Source organism: Emydura macquarii, unplaced genomic scaffold (genome assembly GCF_026122565.2).
Source record: "Emydura macquarii macquarii isolate MOO-44397 ecotype Brisbane River unplaced genomic scaffold, CSIRO-AGI_Emac_v2 contig_691, whole genome shotgun sequence".
In the NCBI taxonomy this organism is placed as follows: Eukaryota; Metazoa; Chordata; order Testudines; family Chelidae; genus Emydura; species Emydura macquarii.
In genome coordinates this window covers 4,172,826-4,188,035 of record NW_027130828.1, presented here as the reverse complement: position 1 = coordinate 4,188,035, position 15,210 = coordinate 4,172,826, and the positions used below count along the sequence as shown (strand labels likewise).

Below are 15,210 nucleotides of genomic sequence, written 5' to 3'. Positions count from 1 at the left end.
TGCCAGTTTATCTCCTGCCTGTGTTTTCTTCGGAGATCTCTCGTGGAAGGACTGGCAGAGTCGTTAGGACAGGGCGCAGGGCACTTGGGGATGGGGCGGCCACGGCTGGTTTGCCTGAACGATTTTACTGGTAACCAGCTGCCATCAAGCCCTGGATGTACCCCCTGGGGCTCTGTTCATCATGTCAAGGGTGTGAAGTGATCGGGTTCGTACAGGTTCATCTGCGTCCAATCTGAAGCAAATATCATTAAATGAGCTAGTCTGAGGAGCCTCACTTGAGCCCTTCCCCTACTCCTCTGGACACTGACGTAATGAAACGACGGATGCTATTTTCTTCCAGAGCCAGAGGCCCAAACTAAAAACAACCCCCCTGCTGATCTCTGTTACTCCAAACCAGGCAGCTTTATTGGCTTTAGTTACTGCATTTGATTCAGCCTCTTGTCAGTGGGTGAGCGAGGCTCCGGGCGGGATTCTGCAGGCATATGCACTGCAGTTTGTTTGAAGAAGAGATTCCAGTTGTGTAACCCGCTGCTGATCCGGCCTGTTTATGCAGGGGAGAGCCAAGTTGCGGGCAATGGCATGGTGAGATACCAGGATAACCGACCCATGAACAAGGAGATTCCGCATCACTGACAAACTTCCATTTTAATAAGAAGAGGGACATGCTTCCGCTGGGAGGCTGGGATCCAGATCCAGAGTTCTGGGCTGGGCTGTTCTGTTCTGTTCTGTTCTGGAGGTTTCTCTTTGATAATGAAAACATTCGGGGTCTTCTCAGTCCTAGGAGTTGAGCTGGACATCTAGAACCCGGCGGCTGAGGTCCTCACAATAGCCCTTTCTCAGTGCATTTTTCTAGCCCAAACTAGGCAGGGCAGAGGCACGGGAACGGGTCAGAAAACTGTGCCTGGGAGTATAAGGTTCTAGTCCCTCTGCTGCAGGGGTGTGGTTAAGCTGTTAAAAATGTCAAGGTTCCCCTATTGTTCTGACTCCCTCCCAGCCCCCCGCTGTCACTGACTGAACTCCTGGCTTAAATGGTAGTTGCCGGAATCTGTTGGGGGCAAGGACTTTGACTTTTCATGTCTCTGTAAAGCTGCTGGAGGGCAGTGCGTGGCAATGACTGGAGCGGGACGTTTGGGGCTTTCTTCTCAGCTTGCTTTCACACTCACACCCAGAGTTCTGCTTTAAGTTGTGGATTCGAATGAGCCCTAGAACTGGACTGAAGCCACCAAAATTCACTCGTTTCTGGCCAGCATTTGGCCTGCGCCAGGCCTTAGGTCCATATACCTCAGCGCCTGGATCAAAACTCCCAGCTCAGCCTGGGGTTGGGTCTCACCAGCCCAGCTCTGCGTTAGTTAGTTTACGGCTAATGAAGCCCTGGCAGGAAAGGAGCTGAGCTAGAACTGCCCTGCAGTCAGGAGTTGTTTCAGCTCCCAACCACGTCAACTGACGGGGGGGAAAAAACGAACCCTTGGCTAAGAGGAGCTCTGAAACTCAATGGTCCTGAGATAATTAGTATGTTGGGAAAGTGACAGGAAAGAGAATCAGGCAAAGCCAAGGTCAGCGGCTGCTAATTAAGAATCAGCACCTTGTGTCAGCCTGAGCTGCTGCTTGGAATTGAAACATACGCAGGGAGAAACCCAGGAAGATAAAGGTGATAGAGTTACACAGATAGCAGCTAAAGGGATTTGAGCAGGGGTTTTAAAGTGACATTCCAGCTCCTCTGATAAAAGGGGCAGAAGGCAGAGAAAACAGCTAGCGGAGGAAAATTCATGCCTGCTTGATTGCCAGAGAATTATGGAGCTTACCGGGCCCACGAGGAGGGAGATTGTCTGTCTGGAGAAATAATCAAAATGACATTTTTTAAAAAGCTTTCTTTTATCGTGGAGGCTCCTGTGCAGGGAAGGCGCAGTTGGCGCATTGATCCCAGCCCATTGCGAACGCAAGGCCTGTGGAAATCACCTGTGGCCTGCTGTTGTCATCCAGCTGGCTTGTGAAATTGGCCAGTGTGCTTGGGCACAGCTGTGCAGCGGCCATGCCTGCCCTTGTGTGTACAATGAAGCCTTTCCCGTTACGGACTGCCCTTGGCCTGTTTCCTTCCTTCCTTCAGCCTGTCCTGATGGCTTTCCTTTCCGAGTGTATGGGCCTGGTGATTCCTATCAATAACCTTTATGGGAAAGTCCTGTAAGGGTTTTAAACCAACCTGTAGAATTCTCTGGCAAGGACTCTGCTCTTTGTTACAGTCTCCGGGCTGATTGCTAGAGGAAGGCTCTCCTTCTCGGTTGGTTTCTGTCAGTTTTCAGAATTTCTGTAAAGCTCACTTGGTTGCAGCCCTACTAAATCCTGTAGGACTTTTCCAGAACGGGCAGGGTGAAGTGCTTCAGCTGATTGCACCCCACATTTCTAAATGGCACTGTTAAGCTGGCAGTACTGCTACGATCTTGCCCATTCTGGCACTAGAATTGTGAGCCTGCTCTGGAATTCACCAGGCACAGCTGTACATTCAGACTCCACAGACTGCATGTTGCTGCCTCTACTGCGATGTTAGGGAAAAGTAAATGGAACGTATCATACCAGTGCCTGTGTGGATGCATTACTTAGCGGAATAGGATCTGGAGGCCTTCTGACAGTGGTAGCAGGGAGGGACAGGGAATCTGCATAATGCCTGGCCGCAGCAGACCCTGAGTCTCTACCTGCGTGGCTCATAGCATGCACAGCTGCACTGGGGCTGGCATGTGAGTCAGCGCCACATGTTCTCCTCACACACCCTGTGGTGTGTGTAAGTCCTGCTGGGCTTTTGTTTTGATTTCAGTGAACTATTCGTTCAGTTTAAAAAGGAGTAAAGAGCGGCAGGAATTTGAGCTGCCCGCCAAGCACACAGGAGATGCAGCAGGTTGTTCTGAATTATGATTTTGTTGTAAGAGCTCATGTTATCGCACATACTTCCTTTCTTGTGGGGCCGAACGCCCAGGCAGTCGGATGACGTTCCTATCCCAGCTGGAGGTACGCAGAGCCTGGGTTCTGTGTTCACCGTTTGTGGGGCGCTGGCTGTGCCTCACACACACCATGCGAGATTTGCATTAGTTCCATTCACAGACATCACCGAAAACCAGCTAGACCAATTCATGAGCTGCAAACCGGCCCAGCTGTGGGACTGGCCTGGCATGCCAATCACAGCTCCTGCTCCTACTGCTCACAGCTGGCACAGGAGCCTTGCCTTCGGACCAGGAGTTTGGAAGGCTGGAGGTGACTGTTCAAATACGACTGGATGGCATTTGACTGGAAATGTGTCTAATCGTCCTAACGCGGGGATTGCAGCCAGCGGCCACCAGCCCTGCCGGTGAGCTGCACCGTGACTGGCAGTGTGCTGCGGAGTCGGACAGCACACTGCTGCAGAGTCCCAAGCAAGCTTTCTCTTCCCCTCTCCCCTTTTTTTTTAGTATAAAATGCACCTGTAAGCAGGCTGGGTTTTTCTTCTTTTCCATGAAAGAGGGACCCCGACACAGGGGCTGTAAGAAAGAAGTAGCTCGAGGCTGGACTGGGCAGTGTGTCACTTTCTTAAGAGTTCCTTCCCTTTTAGTTCACCAGTTCAAATTCAACACAGGTGGGAAAGTGCCTGACATTTACCACCCTTGGGCCTAGGTGAGATGAGTTGCTGAGTCTTAATTCAGCTCCATGTGGACAGGTGTCAGCGTCCAAAATAAAAGCCTCCACGATGAGAACTAACTGCCCCCCATGAAGGCAGCCTGAGCCCCTGCCAGGGCATGGACCCTGACTGACCGACTCACCCACAGGCCGGGCTCTAGGCACGTTTGGCAGGACGCTGTCTGGGGAAGTTTACACTGTCATGCCTGTGAGTCTCCGTTGTGTGGACGGAGTATGACAGGCTCCAGGGCTGTCGATCTAGCATCAATGTGTTCCTGTTTCTTGAAGAGTGCCCTTCCGCCCCAATCTGGACATCAGTGCCGTCTTATTGGAAAATGTGCGGGGGTGGGATCAAACCAAACCTCCAAACTCTCCAGAGACTCCCTCGAATGGCTCTGAGACGCCAGTCAGATTATCTGGCCTGAGACTTGGAGTATCAAGTGTTACACAGCACTGGCTCAGATAACCAGAAACAACTCCTCCTCCTCTAATGGAAAGCTGATTCCAGCGGACCCCCCCTCGCACAATACCAATGCTATCTCTTTGAGAGCAAATCTGCCTTCCTCTTGGAGTCAGATGGCTGGCGTTAGGGCCTGATTGGATTTAATGGTGTGTAAAGGCAGTTGCAGTTAACAGAGTGGACAAAATTGGGCCCCAAAAGATAGGGGTTGAGTCCCCTGGTGATGGTGTTAGTGTTGAAGGTGCATAAGGGCTAGAAATGGTTATTTTCCAGACAGCTAAATAATAACTCTTCAGAGATTTTTTGTACTACTTGTCTCCTCTTTTAGGAGTTGAGGGGCAGCAGGAGAAGGGGCAGGGTTGGTGAAGTGACGGGTATATGCAGGAGAAGCGTGGGGGGTTCATGGACTGCAGCACCTCCAAGGCAGTGGACTGCTGTGAATGTGACAACCCTGGGGAGAAGGGGGTCGGCGTGGTCTCTGCTAAATGACGCACAGGTCAGTAAGTGCTCACTCACAATGGCTTTTCCTTTTCAGGATTTCCTGACCGACTTGATGATGTCCGAAGTTGATCGCTGCGGTGAAAACGAGCACCTCATTTTCCGAGAGAACACTCTGGCCACGAAAGCCATCGAGGAGTATCTGAAGCTGGTGGGACAGAAGTACTTACAGGATGCCTTAGGTATGGGCAGGCAGGAGCAGGGGTGGGGAGGTTGAATCTACCCCACGAAATGCCTTAATCTCCGCAGCCTCTTGTGTTCTGCCTTATGGAAGGAACATTAACTCAGCGCTGGTGGCCTTCAGTGCTATCAAGCCATCATAACTTTACCCAGCAGAGGGCTGCTCCGGCAGCTTGTCAGAAGCTTAAGGTCGGTGTGTAAATTGCATGAAATGGAGCAGATTGTGTCAGTGTAGGCGAGCAGCCTGTGGGACTACAGATCCCAGCATGCAGTGCAGCCAGGCCGCTTGGATCCAGGTGGAGCATCACATGCATGTAGTCTGTGTGGGCTCCCCAGGCGTGAGAGCCAGGCACAGCAGAGGTCAGACGGTATAGCTCAGTGCAGCCACCTGCAGGTCACTGCTGTTATCTCATTTTAGCTCTTTAATCTGCCTTGAGAGGAGAATGCAAATTGCTACTTTCAGTTATGTGGTGCTCCATGTCTTCTGCCATAGCATCCCAGCCACACAGGCCTTACTGGATCCTTCCAGCCCCAGAGCAAATCAGCGATCCAGCCTGATTTTCCCTGTGTTAGTTACAGCACTGATGGATCAGACGAGAGCTCATGAATTTGAGTTATGACTGTTGCATTCCACACTGTGTCAGAAACCCTGCATGCTGGTTTGAAAAAGAGCTGGATCACTTTATGACCCAAACAACATCTGTACTGCTACAACCCAAGATAATTAGGTCTTCTGCCTCAGGGCAAAAGCTGATCAAGTGTGGAAGGTCAGGGAGAAGTCCCGCATGGACGGCATTGCACAGTGGTCAGGTGCTATCGTGGGAGCTGTGGGGTGCATTGTTTCCTCTGAAGCGTAATCGACTAGACTCAGCCACAGTCATGACACAGGGCTCGCTGTATGCATTGTCTGATCTGATGCACGTTCATACATTCTCCCTGTTTACCTAGTTGTTAATTTTCTTCTCATTCATACTAGATTCATGTCAAGATCTTGGTAACAGCGTCACGTAACATTAGGAGGGAGGTGATTGTTAATGCCAAAAAGCAGAAGTACCGGGTTAAAAATAGTAGGGATGGAGACAAGGGATTATCAGGCAAATTCAATCAAACCAGCAAACCTCAGGAGGGTTAAGAAGGGATGTTGTTTGTTGCTGTTTTCTAATGATTTCTGGCTGGAGGTAAGTCTGTCAGTAGATTACCTTTAAAAACGCTAAAATGTCAGGAGATTAATGAAGGGCTAGAATTTCACAATATTCCCCATCCAAGGTTAGATGCAAATCTTCCCCCTGACGGCTGGTGCAGGCTGGTGCAGGGGAAGGCTGCAGGGGCAGCAGTTGTTCACTGTTAGGGGTGTCGATTGGTGGTAGATATTTTCTGAAGGAAACAATTCATCTTTGTGTGGCAGGTAACACAATAGTGCAATATTGCCTCTTTAACCCATGAAGCATAGAAAGGAACAGGGCAGGATAAACACAGCAGGCATCACCTGCAGCAAAGAGAGAGGTTCCAGAGGCTCCCCGGCTGAGCTGCAAAAGCATTGGACAGGCTCTCTGGTAAATAAACCTGTTCTGGGCAATCGAAGGGAGAAAACACTGACCGGAACTGGCCAAGCAGGCAGGGAGAATCAGTGGCCTGTGGTCAGCAATTGTTGGATGGGCAAACTGACTGAGATGAAAAGGGAACTGAGCTGACGCACTTCCCAGAACTCAGACAGGTTCTTTTAGCCAACCCATCTACACTGCCTGGGAGCAGGACTTGAAGCAGCCCAGCCTCCTGGGGAAGGTTGTTCTCTTGGGCTACTGGATCCAACCCAACCAGACACCTTCCAAGGGAACTTTGTTCTGCCCAGGTTTGCAGCCTGATCCTGCACCCCCTGGGAGATTCAGAGAAGCCAAATCCCCCACTAACGTCCTTCCGTGTCTCCCCCACTTCACCGCATGTAGCCTACCCTGCTTAGCTGAACCAGAGAGCCTGACTCTCACTTGTGTGGTCAGCTAATTCTGTGCAGAAGTGGGGGTACAACGCCCCCCAGTCCGAATGGCAATAGTTCTGCCCACTGTGTGCAGGTAGAGATGGTGGGGCAAGGGTGGGGCAGTGGCGAATCAGTGCCACAGCGTGTAACTCAGGGAGTGCAATGAGTTATCAACCGGCAAATGTGAATGAAGGAAAGTAGGAGAATGACCCTGACATGACGCTGCGCGGTGTTTAGTTCCAAATCAACCAACCAGTAAAACGCCTTCTGGGATCTCCCCTTCAGCCGCCCATCTCTCCTGTGGCCCAAGACCCTGTTGTAACATGTCATCAGCACAATCTGCAGCATCATGACACGATGCAGAGTCCCGGCCTGGCATGTGGGGACTCTGGTAACATCCTGTTTGTGAGCTCAGCACACGGCAGTGCCCTGTCCAAACTGGCACCGTCTTGGGGCAGGCAGCCCCTAGGAAAGCATGGCAGAATTCCAGTGTCGCTGCCTAGCGAACGGAGCCAGCACTGCCAGCCGGGGGCGAGGAATAACGCTCACAGCCAGGGCGTCCGTCCCTTTGCTCTGGGTTTCCTTGCACTGATCCATACACAAAGGACTGCAGACAGAAACAAGCCACTCAGAACAGTGAGTCCTAACCCCCGGTGAACCTTGCAGGCTCTTAGCCAGCTGGGAGGAGGCAGGCCATGCTCCTCCCCCAGGTATCTTCTCTTGCCTTATGGTCCCACTCTTCATCACCATGTGCCAGACAAGGTTCTGGGTTAGCTCCTTATACACTGGGGCTTGTGGAGTGCCTTTCTGCCTTGCCACCAAAGCCCCTCACTGTCTGTGTGTCTGTCTGTCTGTTTTGTAGGGGAGTTTATCAAAGCTCTGTATGAATCAGATGAAAATTGCGAGGTGGACCCCAGTAAGTGCTCGTCCTCAGACCTTCTTGAACATCAGAGCAACCTGAAAATGTGCTGTGAGCTGGCCTTCTGTAAAATCATCAATTCCTACTGGTCAGTATCCCGGCACCCGCATGTCCTGCCATGCACTTTCATGCTGCTGCAGAAACAGTACTGCTGGGGGTGGGCTGTGTGCTGTCACGGTGCTTGGGCGCTTTGCCTGGGCCTTTCTGCTAGTGGTGATGAAAGGCAGCTCTTCAGAGCCCTGCAGGCTGCTGGTGCCCTCAGGGGCTGCTGGGAGTTGTAGTTGTCATTATCAGCTGGGAGGCTGCCCCAAAACCCAGCCCATCAGGGAGTGGGGTGTCCAAATGAGCAGAAGCAGGTGGCAAAGTCACTTCCTCCCTCCATGTGCACACAACAAACACTCACCGCCTTCTACCGGGCACCCTGTGGCTCCTGCAGGGCAGAGGATGAGGGTGGTCGTGGTTTCAGAAATGTGCCATTTTTGCAGTGACGAGGGTTTTGCCAAACCTGATTTCATTTTGGGAAACTTCACATTTTTTTCTACAAAAAGTTATCCCAGTGACAATGAGTGTTTGCCCAGCTCTGCATGCCCGCTGCCTGCAGGGGGCCAGACACTGCCCTCCTCCACGGTGTCCTCAGTGAGAGAACAAGGCAAGTGTGGTGTTAGTCCTAGTGTGGCTACGCTTTTCAGTTTCTTTCCAGTGGGTAGGTGAGTGGGATTACCTGGTGGCAGCCAGGAACGATGCCAAAGTGGTGCGTTCACACACATACACACAAAACTGGGCCTGGGCAGTGGAGCAAGAGAAATAAGAAACCAAGATATGCCTTTCCCAGCGAGAGATGAGGTTAGCAGGTGGAACTCTGCTGCTGTTAATCAGACCTGAATTTGGCCCAGTGTGTCCACATGAGCTGCTAACAACCCATTCGGACAGGGATTGCAACAGACTTGACCAAAGTGTAGAAATCAGTGCTGTGAGCCCCAGAAGGAACCAGGTCAGACACGGCACACTCCCCCAGATGCATGCACATGTCGTGACGCAATTGAAGCGTCTTGGCCTTTTGGCTAAAACCAATGTCCTCTCTTGGGATCTCCTCCTCAGTCTTTTCCATCCCTGCCTCCTCTGATCTTTCACTTCTCCAAAGTCAGGTGAAGTTTTGGAATCCTCTAGGTAGCAGGTGGGGCCCAAGTTGCTAACCTTGTCTTTAAGGAAGTAACCCTGAACATGGAAGGTTTGATTCAGACAAGTCACTTGGGTTACCGGATGCCTGGTGCCCGCAGGGAGAGGCAGAGCTGCTGCTGTTCGTTTCCCCATTTCTCTCTCTCCTGAACCTTTGGGCTCCGTGTCCTGTGTTCTGGTGGCGGAGCCTGTCTCTCTTCCTCAGAAGCAGCCTGCGTCAGTGGTAATGGGGAATTCCTCACTTCACTTGCACGGGGCTCTCTCCTGGAATCATGGGCCGCTCTTGGGAGCAGCTTCTCATCCGTGAAGTGTTGGGTCCTGTTGGAGATCTGGCAGAAGCTGGTGTGGGTAGACGAACATTAATGGTGTATGCTGACCGGAGCTGGCTTAGCTGCTCTTTGCGTTGTGGTGGTATTTATCTACGCTAAGTGTTCTGAGAGTGTTTTCTAGTGTTCAGAGCATGGGACTAGGAGCCACGCTGCCTTGGAGCCTGTTCCCAATGCTCCTTTTAAGGTGCCCTGAAAAGGGAAAAGTCAGGCGTGAGCCCTTCTAAGCTTCTTTGGTGGATAAAGGAGGGCCTGGAAGAGTTTCCGACTTCATTTTTTTTCTTCCTATTTTGTTTACATTCGAGATTCAGGTCTTGATGACAGCAAGACGCTAGCGAATGAAAGCGGAGCAATGGATTGGGGTTTTCTTTCTCACTGTTTAAGACTCTGGCTTCAGTTTTTATTAATGCTGGATTAATTATCAATGATAATGAGCATTTTGGAGAAAACAAGTCTCTGCTAAAGAGTCATTCCCCTGTAGCCTTTGTGTTAAGGTGTGAAAACTCCCACCATATAATCTCGCAAGACATCCGACAGGGCCTTCAGCAAAGCCGGGGAAGAAGAGTTGGTATTTCACAGGGAGAGAACAAGCAGCCAGTTAAATCCTCACTTCAACCTTCTTTATCCACCGCAAAGAAGCAGAAAGGGCAGATTCTTTTTCAGGTAGCTTAGAACGTACTGTGGGCCAGTTAATGACGCTCTTGGCCTCAGGAATTGCACGTATCTGCTTCACACGAGTGACGCTTGATGTCTTCAGTCGTTGGCAAATCCTAGATGAAAGAAGACAGAGATGCAAATTATTGGTGTTTGAATTCATTTCTGGCTAAAAATAACTGAGGTGCCACTAAAGGTCAATGGAAAAATAGACTAGAACAGTGACCCTGGGGAAATCAAAGATACTCCGGGGAGGTTTGCTCCTCCCTTTAGGAAAAGGCTGAAGCAGCAGGGATGCTGTTCTCCATGCGTGATCCCCACTCGGACCTTGGTGTTCACTGATTCTTGAGGAATAATTGGGCTGATGATGAGTGTTTTGGATTGGCCGAGGTACCCTGAGAGTTAAAGATCTTACTTTAAAAAGAGAGTGGCAGAGTCTGCAGGCTGAGCTGCTGCAGAGACCAAAAGGAGGTTTACAATACCTGGAAATTGTTACAATTATGACATGATTTGGACATCTGGAAAGTTTCCCTGTAAGCAGAATTTCAGCATGCGGAAGCTCGTTACAGGACAGTTGAGTAATGAATCATGGACCCCTGCATTGCATAAAGCCCTGCTAGCTGAATTCCTTCCTTCATTATACAATTAAATTGGTCTGGTCCCTCGGACTGCCAGCCTGCACTAGCAAATAGCACTTCACGTCACTGTGTGTGCTGCTGTCACGTACGTGTTAAAGGGGTATTTTTCAGTAACTTTTCAGCCTGTCCAGATTGTTCAAGCCTTAAATTGCTTAAAGGATTCCAGTCTTACTGGGCAAGTGCCATGAAGTAAAGGGTTTTGCCCATTTATATGGATTAAACCAGAGCCAGAGGAGGAGGATTTCTCCAATCAATGTAAATTGGCCAGTGTGATTTATAAGGCCTGGGGCAGAGAATCTGTAGTGGCCCTGGGCTTTCATGGGCAGTGCTGGAAGCAGATCTCTGCCATCTGCAGCTTTCTGCTGAGACCATTCATTTTTTAAAATGTGCAGCCTCCATCAAGTGTGCGTGGCTATAAATCAGCTATTCTCATTAAGAGGCCGTTAACATTTCAGAGTTGGAAAAACAGCAGCATAAAGAGCAGGGGGGGAGGGGGGAGAGAAATGAGCTGGGGACATGACAGAGATGGGCTGAGAAGGGAAGGGAGGGAAGAGACGTAGATGAAACAGAAGAGATGAGGAGAGAGACATGGCCACTGACAGCCATTAAAGAGCCGCATGGACTGTTCCCAGTCCCACCCAGAGAGTTACTGCTTCACAGCTAAGGGAAGTGATGGGGAACTCCAGTAGTTCCAGGGGTCACTGCTGCTCAGTGCTGAATTGTCGATGGTGGCTGACTGGCCGGGAGGGAGGGAGTGGGGGAGTGGGGTGTGGATGATCTCAGTAGTGGCTGGGGGGTGAAGAGGGTGGGGAAACAAACACAGCAGCAGTGAGGGAGAGACAGGCAGGACCCAATCAGAGTGCAGAGGAAAGCAACACACACACAAAGTGTGAACAACAGCCAGGCCGGGTCCCCGGCTGCATCGCAAAGCACTCCACCAGGATTGGAAGGGGAAGCTAAAGCTCCCCATCCAACGGGAACTAACAACAGCGGCAACATGTCAACCCGAGAAGAGGCAGGGCGCTCTGACCTGCCCAGGGAGCCTGCGGCGGTTCTGATGAAGGGCAGGTCGGCGTTTCCAGGCACTAATGCACTGCTGAGTGAGCACTTTGTACCGCAGAGCAGAGCAATGGAGACACTAAAAGCCAGTCCGCTCTTAGGCCACGGAAGGAAAGAAGCCAGTCAGCCCCGGGGCATGCATGTCTGATGGTACACATCACCCTGCAGGGCCTGAGCTGTGTCCACTGACCTCCGCCTGGGGAGTGCAGGGTGCATGGCACAGGTGCTGGCACCGTGAGGGTTGCTCGTCCATTAGCATCCTGAGGTCTGGCAGGCCGGGCGGGGGCGGAGCAGACAGAATAGAGTAGTTTTCCCTGGCTGCGCTTCTTCTTTAGAGCTGGTGGAGAGCCTGGCCCGCTGCCCACAGGGCTGGCAGAGCAGCGACCCAGGCTCTCTGCACCTGGCACGACGTCTGCTGCCCAGACCGTGCGAGTGTACACTTTTATACGTCAGGGCAATCGTGCCCAGAGAAAGGGGGATGGAAGGAGACAAGTCTGTGCCGATTGCCTCTCACTTTCATGTCGCGTGGACCCACGCGCACACCCCGTTCTCTGCAAAGGGGCTGCGACGCTCTCCACTGAGCTGCCAGCTCCCTAAAGCAGACTGTGCCCGTGAACCCCAGTCTGCTGCTCTCCTGGCTGTGCTTTTTCCATCAGGGTCACAGGGACTGTTTGCTTATTAAACCAAGAGCCAGCCCCACGGCCAGTGCAGCTTCCTGGCAGGAGTAGCAAGGGCCTTCCGTGCCATTGAGCTGGCTGGGCAATGGCCACCGGCCGTTCAGATCCATTGTCCAGTCTCTCTTCTGGAGGTGGGTGTATCCAGCTGAATAAACAGAACATGCTGGGAACAGGATACGGTGGGAAGCCGGGAATGGGGAGTGGAACGGGAGAAACAGGCAACAGGCTCTTTGGTGATAAGCACCGCCATGAATTTGTCTTGAATTCAGGATAAATGGGTTGAATTCTGTCCTGAGTGAGACTAGTGTAAACCGGGAGTAACTTCATTGGCTTCAACTCAGTTACTCTGGTTTTACACCAGTCTGTGGGAGCAGAATTTGACACAAATGCCTGTACAACATTAATTTCCTACTCCCTGCCATCCCCGCCCCAGTATAAAATAAGTGCCCTGTTTACTAAGCAATTGAACTGAGTGTGATCTACTAGACTGAGTATGGCCCGAGAGCCAGAAAGCCCCAAGTTTTAATGGTGGCCCATTACTGACTCCCTGTGTCTCCTTGGGAAAGTCACTTCACTTCTGTGCCTGTTTCCCACCTACAAAATAGGGTTGGTAACATTTCCCATCCTCACTGGGAGGTTGTGGGAATTAGTCGGTTAATGTCTGGACCGTGCTTTGTTGTCACTCGCTAGACAGTTTACATTTCCCATCTCACTCCCTTTGGGCAGTGAAACTAGACTGGCCAGTTACATATGGGTTTCTGTTCCTGGATCTCAGGTGCCAGCACACCGCTCTTGTTTAGGTTCTTGGCACAGCTGAGAATGTTTAAACCCCAGTAAAAACCGTTCTCTTTGTGGAAACTTAAAAAGCCATGATGATATTTTTTGCCCTGCTAGGCTTTTGTAAAAACCTTCTTAATGAAACCTGAACTGGGGGCCTCGGCCCATTGGGAACCTGCTCTTAATACACGTCGGCTCCCAGCATTTTCAGTGGAAATAGACAGTGGGCCTGGTGGATTAAGTGGCTTCTCTTGCGAGTTTCAGAGGCAACCACAACTCTTCCTATGTAACCCACTGGTTCCATGTGGCTACCTATTCCTGTCTAGTGGCAGCTCCATGAAAGAGGATAAGAACCTATTGTTGCTACTGGTTAATGGGGTTACTCCTTTAGCTCAGGGGATGGAGCCCTCCACTTTTAGTGCTGATGATGGAGCTGGGTTCATGCCCCATGGATGACCGATCGGGAAAGGGATTCTTACGCTTGGTTGTCATACTTACCAGCCAGAACTCCCCATCTGCTCCTGGCTATGAAATAGGCTCATGTTCCCAGACCTGAATTTACAAACCCTAAATTCTCATTGCAGCGTCTTCCCAAGGGAACTCAAAGAGGTTTTTGCTTCCTGGAGACAAGAGTGCAGTAACCGTGGGCGGCCAGACATCAGTGAGCGACTCATCAGCGCCTCCTTATTCCTCCGGTTCCTCTGTCCAGCCATTATGTCCCCCTCCCTCTTCAACCTCCTCCAGGAATACCCCGATGACCGCACCGCACGCACGTTGACCCTCATTGCCAAGGTGACACAGAACCTGGCCAACTTTGCAAAGTAAGTTGGGGACGGAGTCAGGGCTTTGTTCTCGAAGAGCATCAAGGCAACTGCAGCATAGCTTAGTTGTGTTGGACCGAGTGCTCAGTGCTAGACTGACAGCCATCCCGTGTGGAACTGCAGCCGCCCCGGTCAGTGGGAATGGTGGCGATGACTTGGAGGGAAGCTGGAGCAGGGCCTGCTGAGAACGTAGTGCTTGGCCCGTCTGCTGAAACTAGCCCCAAAGGGGCCGTGTGTGGCGTCACACTGCACCGCACTGCACCGCACTGCACTGCGATCCAGGCCGTTGCTGATCAGCCGCTGAACAGCAGCGGGTAGGAAACCATTGCTGCGAGAGATTCGGTGGCCATTATTGTTTCCACTAAGGAACAGTCGGTCAGCAAAGGCAATTGTGTCCCATGCTGCTACCTTCAGCCACCCTCCAGACGTGTGGAGGGGCCTGCTGTTTCCTCTGTTTCCCACATTCCCCCCACGGGAAACACCTTGCCTTTCCCGTTAGCACGAGGTCAGACTGGGAGAGACCGTTTCATTCTCCAAAGCGACATGCTGCTCGGCTTTGTACGCGCAGGAGCTCGACCCAGTCTCAACACAGGGAGAGGCAGATCGGGCAGACGTTGAAAGGCCCAGTTGTTCCATGCCCCGGGTTTGGTAAGAAAGGCACCAGCCACCATCTGTCGCACAGTCACCTGAGCGGATGTGACTGAAAGTGTGTGAGCACTTCCCAGTGCCAGGGGAGGCCCACGGCCCAAATCCCAAAAGAATGACGCCGGCAGAGGCTGCGGTGCCCGGAGCTCTGGGGAAAGTTGCTCCCTCAGACTGAGCGCCGGGAACACCCCAGTTATTACAATGAACTTCTCTGAACAGGGAGGCTATGAAAAGAAAATGGGGAAGCTGTCAGTGTCTGTCTAAGCCCAGAGGTTTGAGGGAAACAAAGGAAGAGATTTCTGAAATCTTTCCACTGGCTCCAGTGGAAGCTCTGAGCTACTTATCCTGAGCTCTGATAACAAACCGAGGCGCTCTTGGAAATGTGAATGGACAACCTTTGTCTAAAGCTTCTTAGCTGCAAACCAGTTTAATACACACGGACACACACACACACGGACACACACACACAAGATGTACAAGTGTGTTATTCTAGGTGACAGGCAGTCTCCATATTTCTGTCCAGTCCTTAACTAAAAGGTTTTCCAAGCGTCTGTTCCTTTCAAGGAACTCTCTAACTAGGCTGCCATTACTCAAGCCTAAGGAATCGATCTGAGCTGTCCTGCAGCTGACGTCACCGCCGACCCCCTCCCCAGGGAGGCTCCTCGTACTGTCCCTGTGAACACTGAGGTACGAGAGGGTCTGTCATATTTCAGATCAGACATTTAATTTAGAGCAAAGTCTGGATGAGATCGTGGGGGGAGGGATTGCA

General features: G+C 51.4%; 1 protein-coding gene across 8 annotated transcripts in view; it reads left to right on the top strand.

Annotated features, from left to right (window-relative positions):
• DAB2IP (DAB2 interacting protein) overlaps positions 1 to 15,210 on the top strand; it is a 296,740-nt gene that overhangs the window by 254,232 nt on the left and 27,298 nt on the right. For all 8 annotated transcript variants that reach the window (XM_067541764.1, XM_067541769.1, XM_067541763.1 and 5 more), the window contains 3 exons: positions 4,635 to 4,779; positions 7,612 to 7,756; positions 13,560 to 13,796. In XM_067541764.1, the coding sequence (XP_067397865.1) occupies positions 4,635 to 4,779; positions 7,612 to 7,756; positions 13,560 to 13,796 (527 nt within the window). The remainder of the gene's footprint in view (positions 1 to 4,634; positions 4,780 to 7,611; positions 7,757 to 13,559; positions 13,797 to 15,210) is intronic.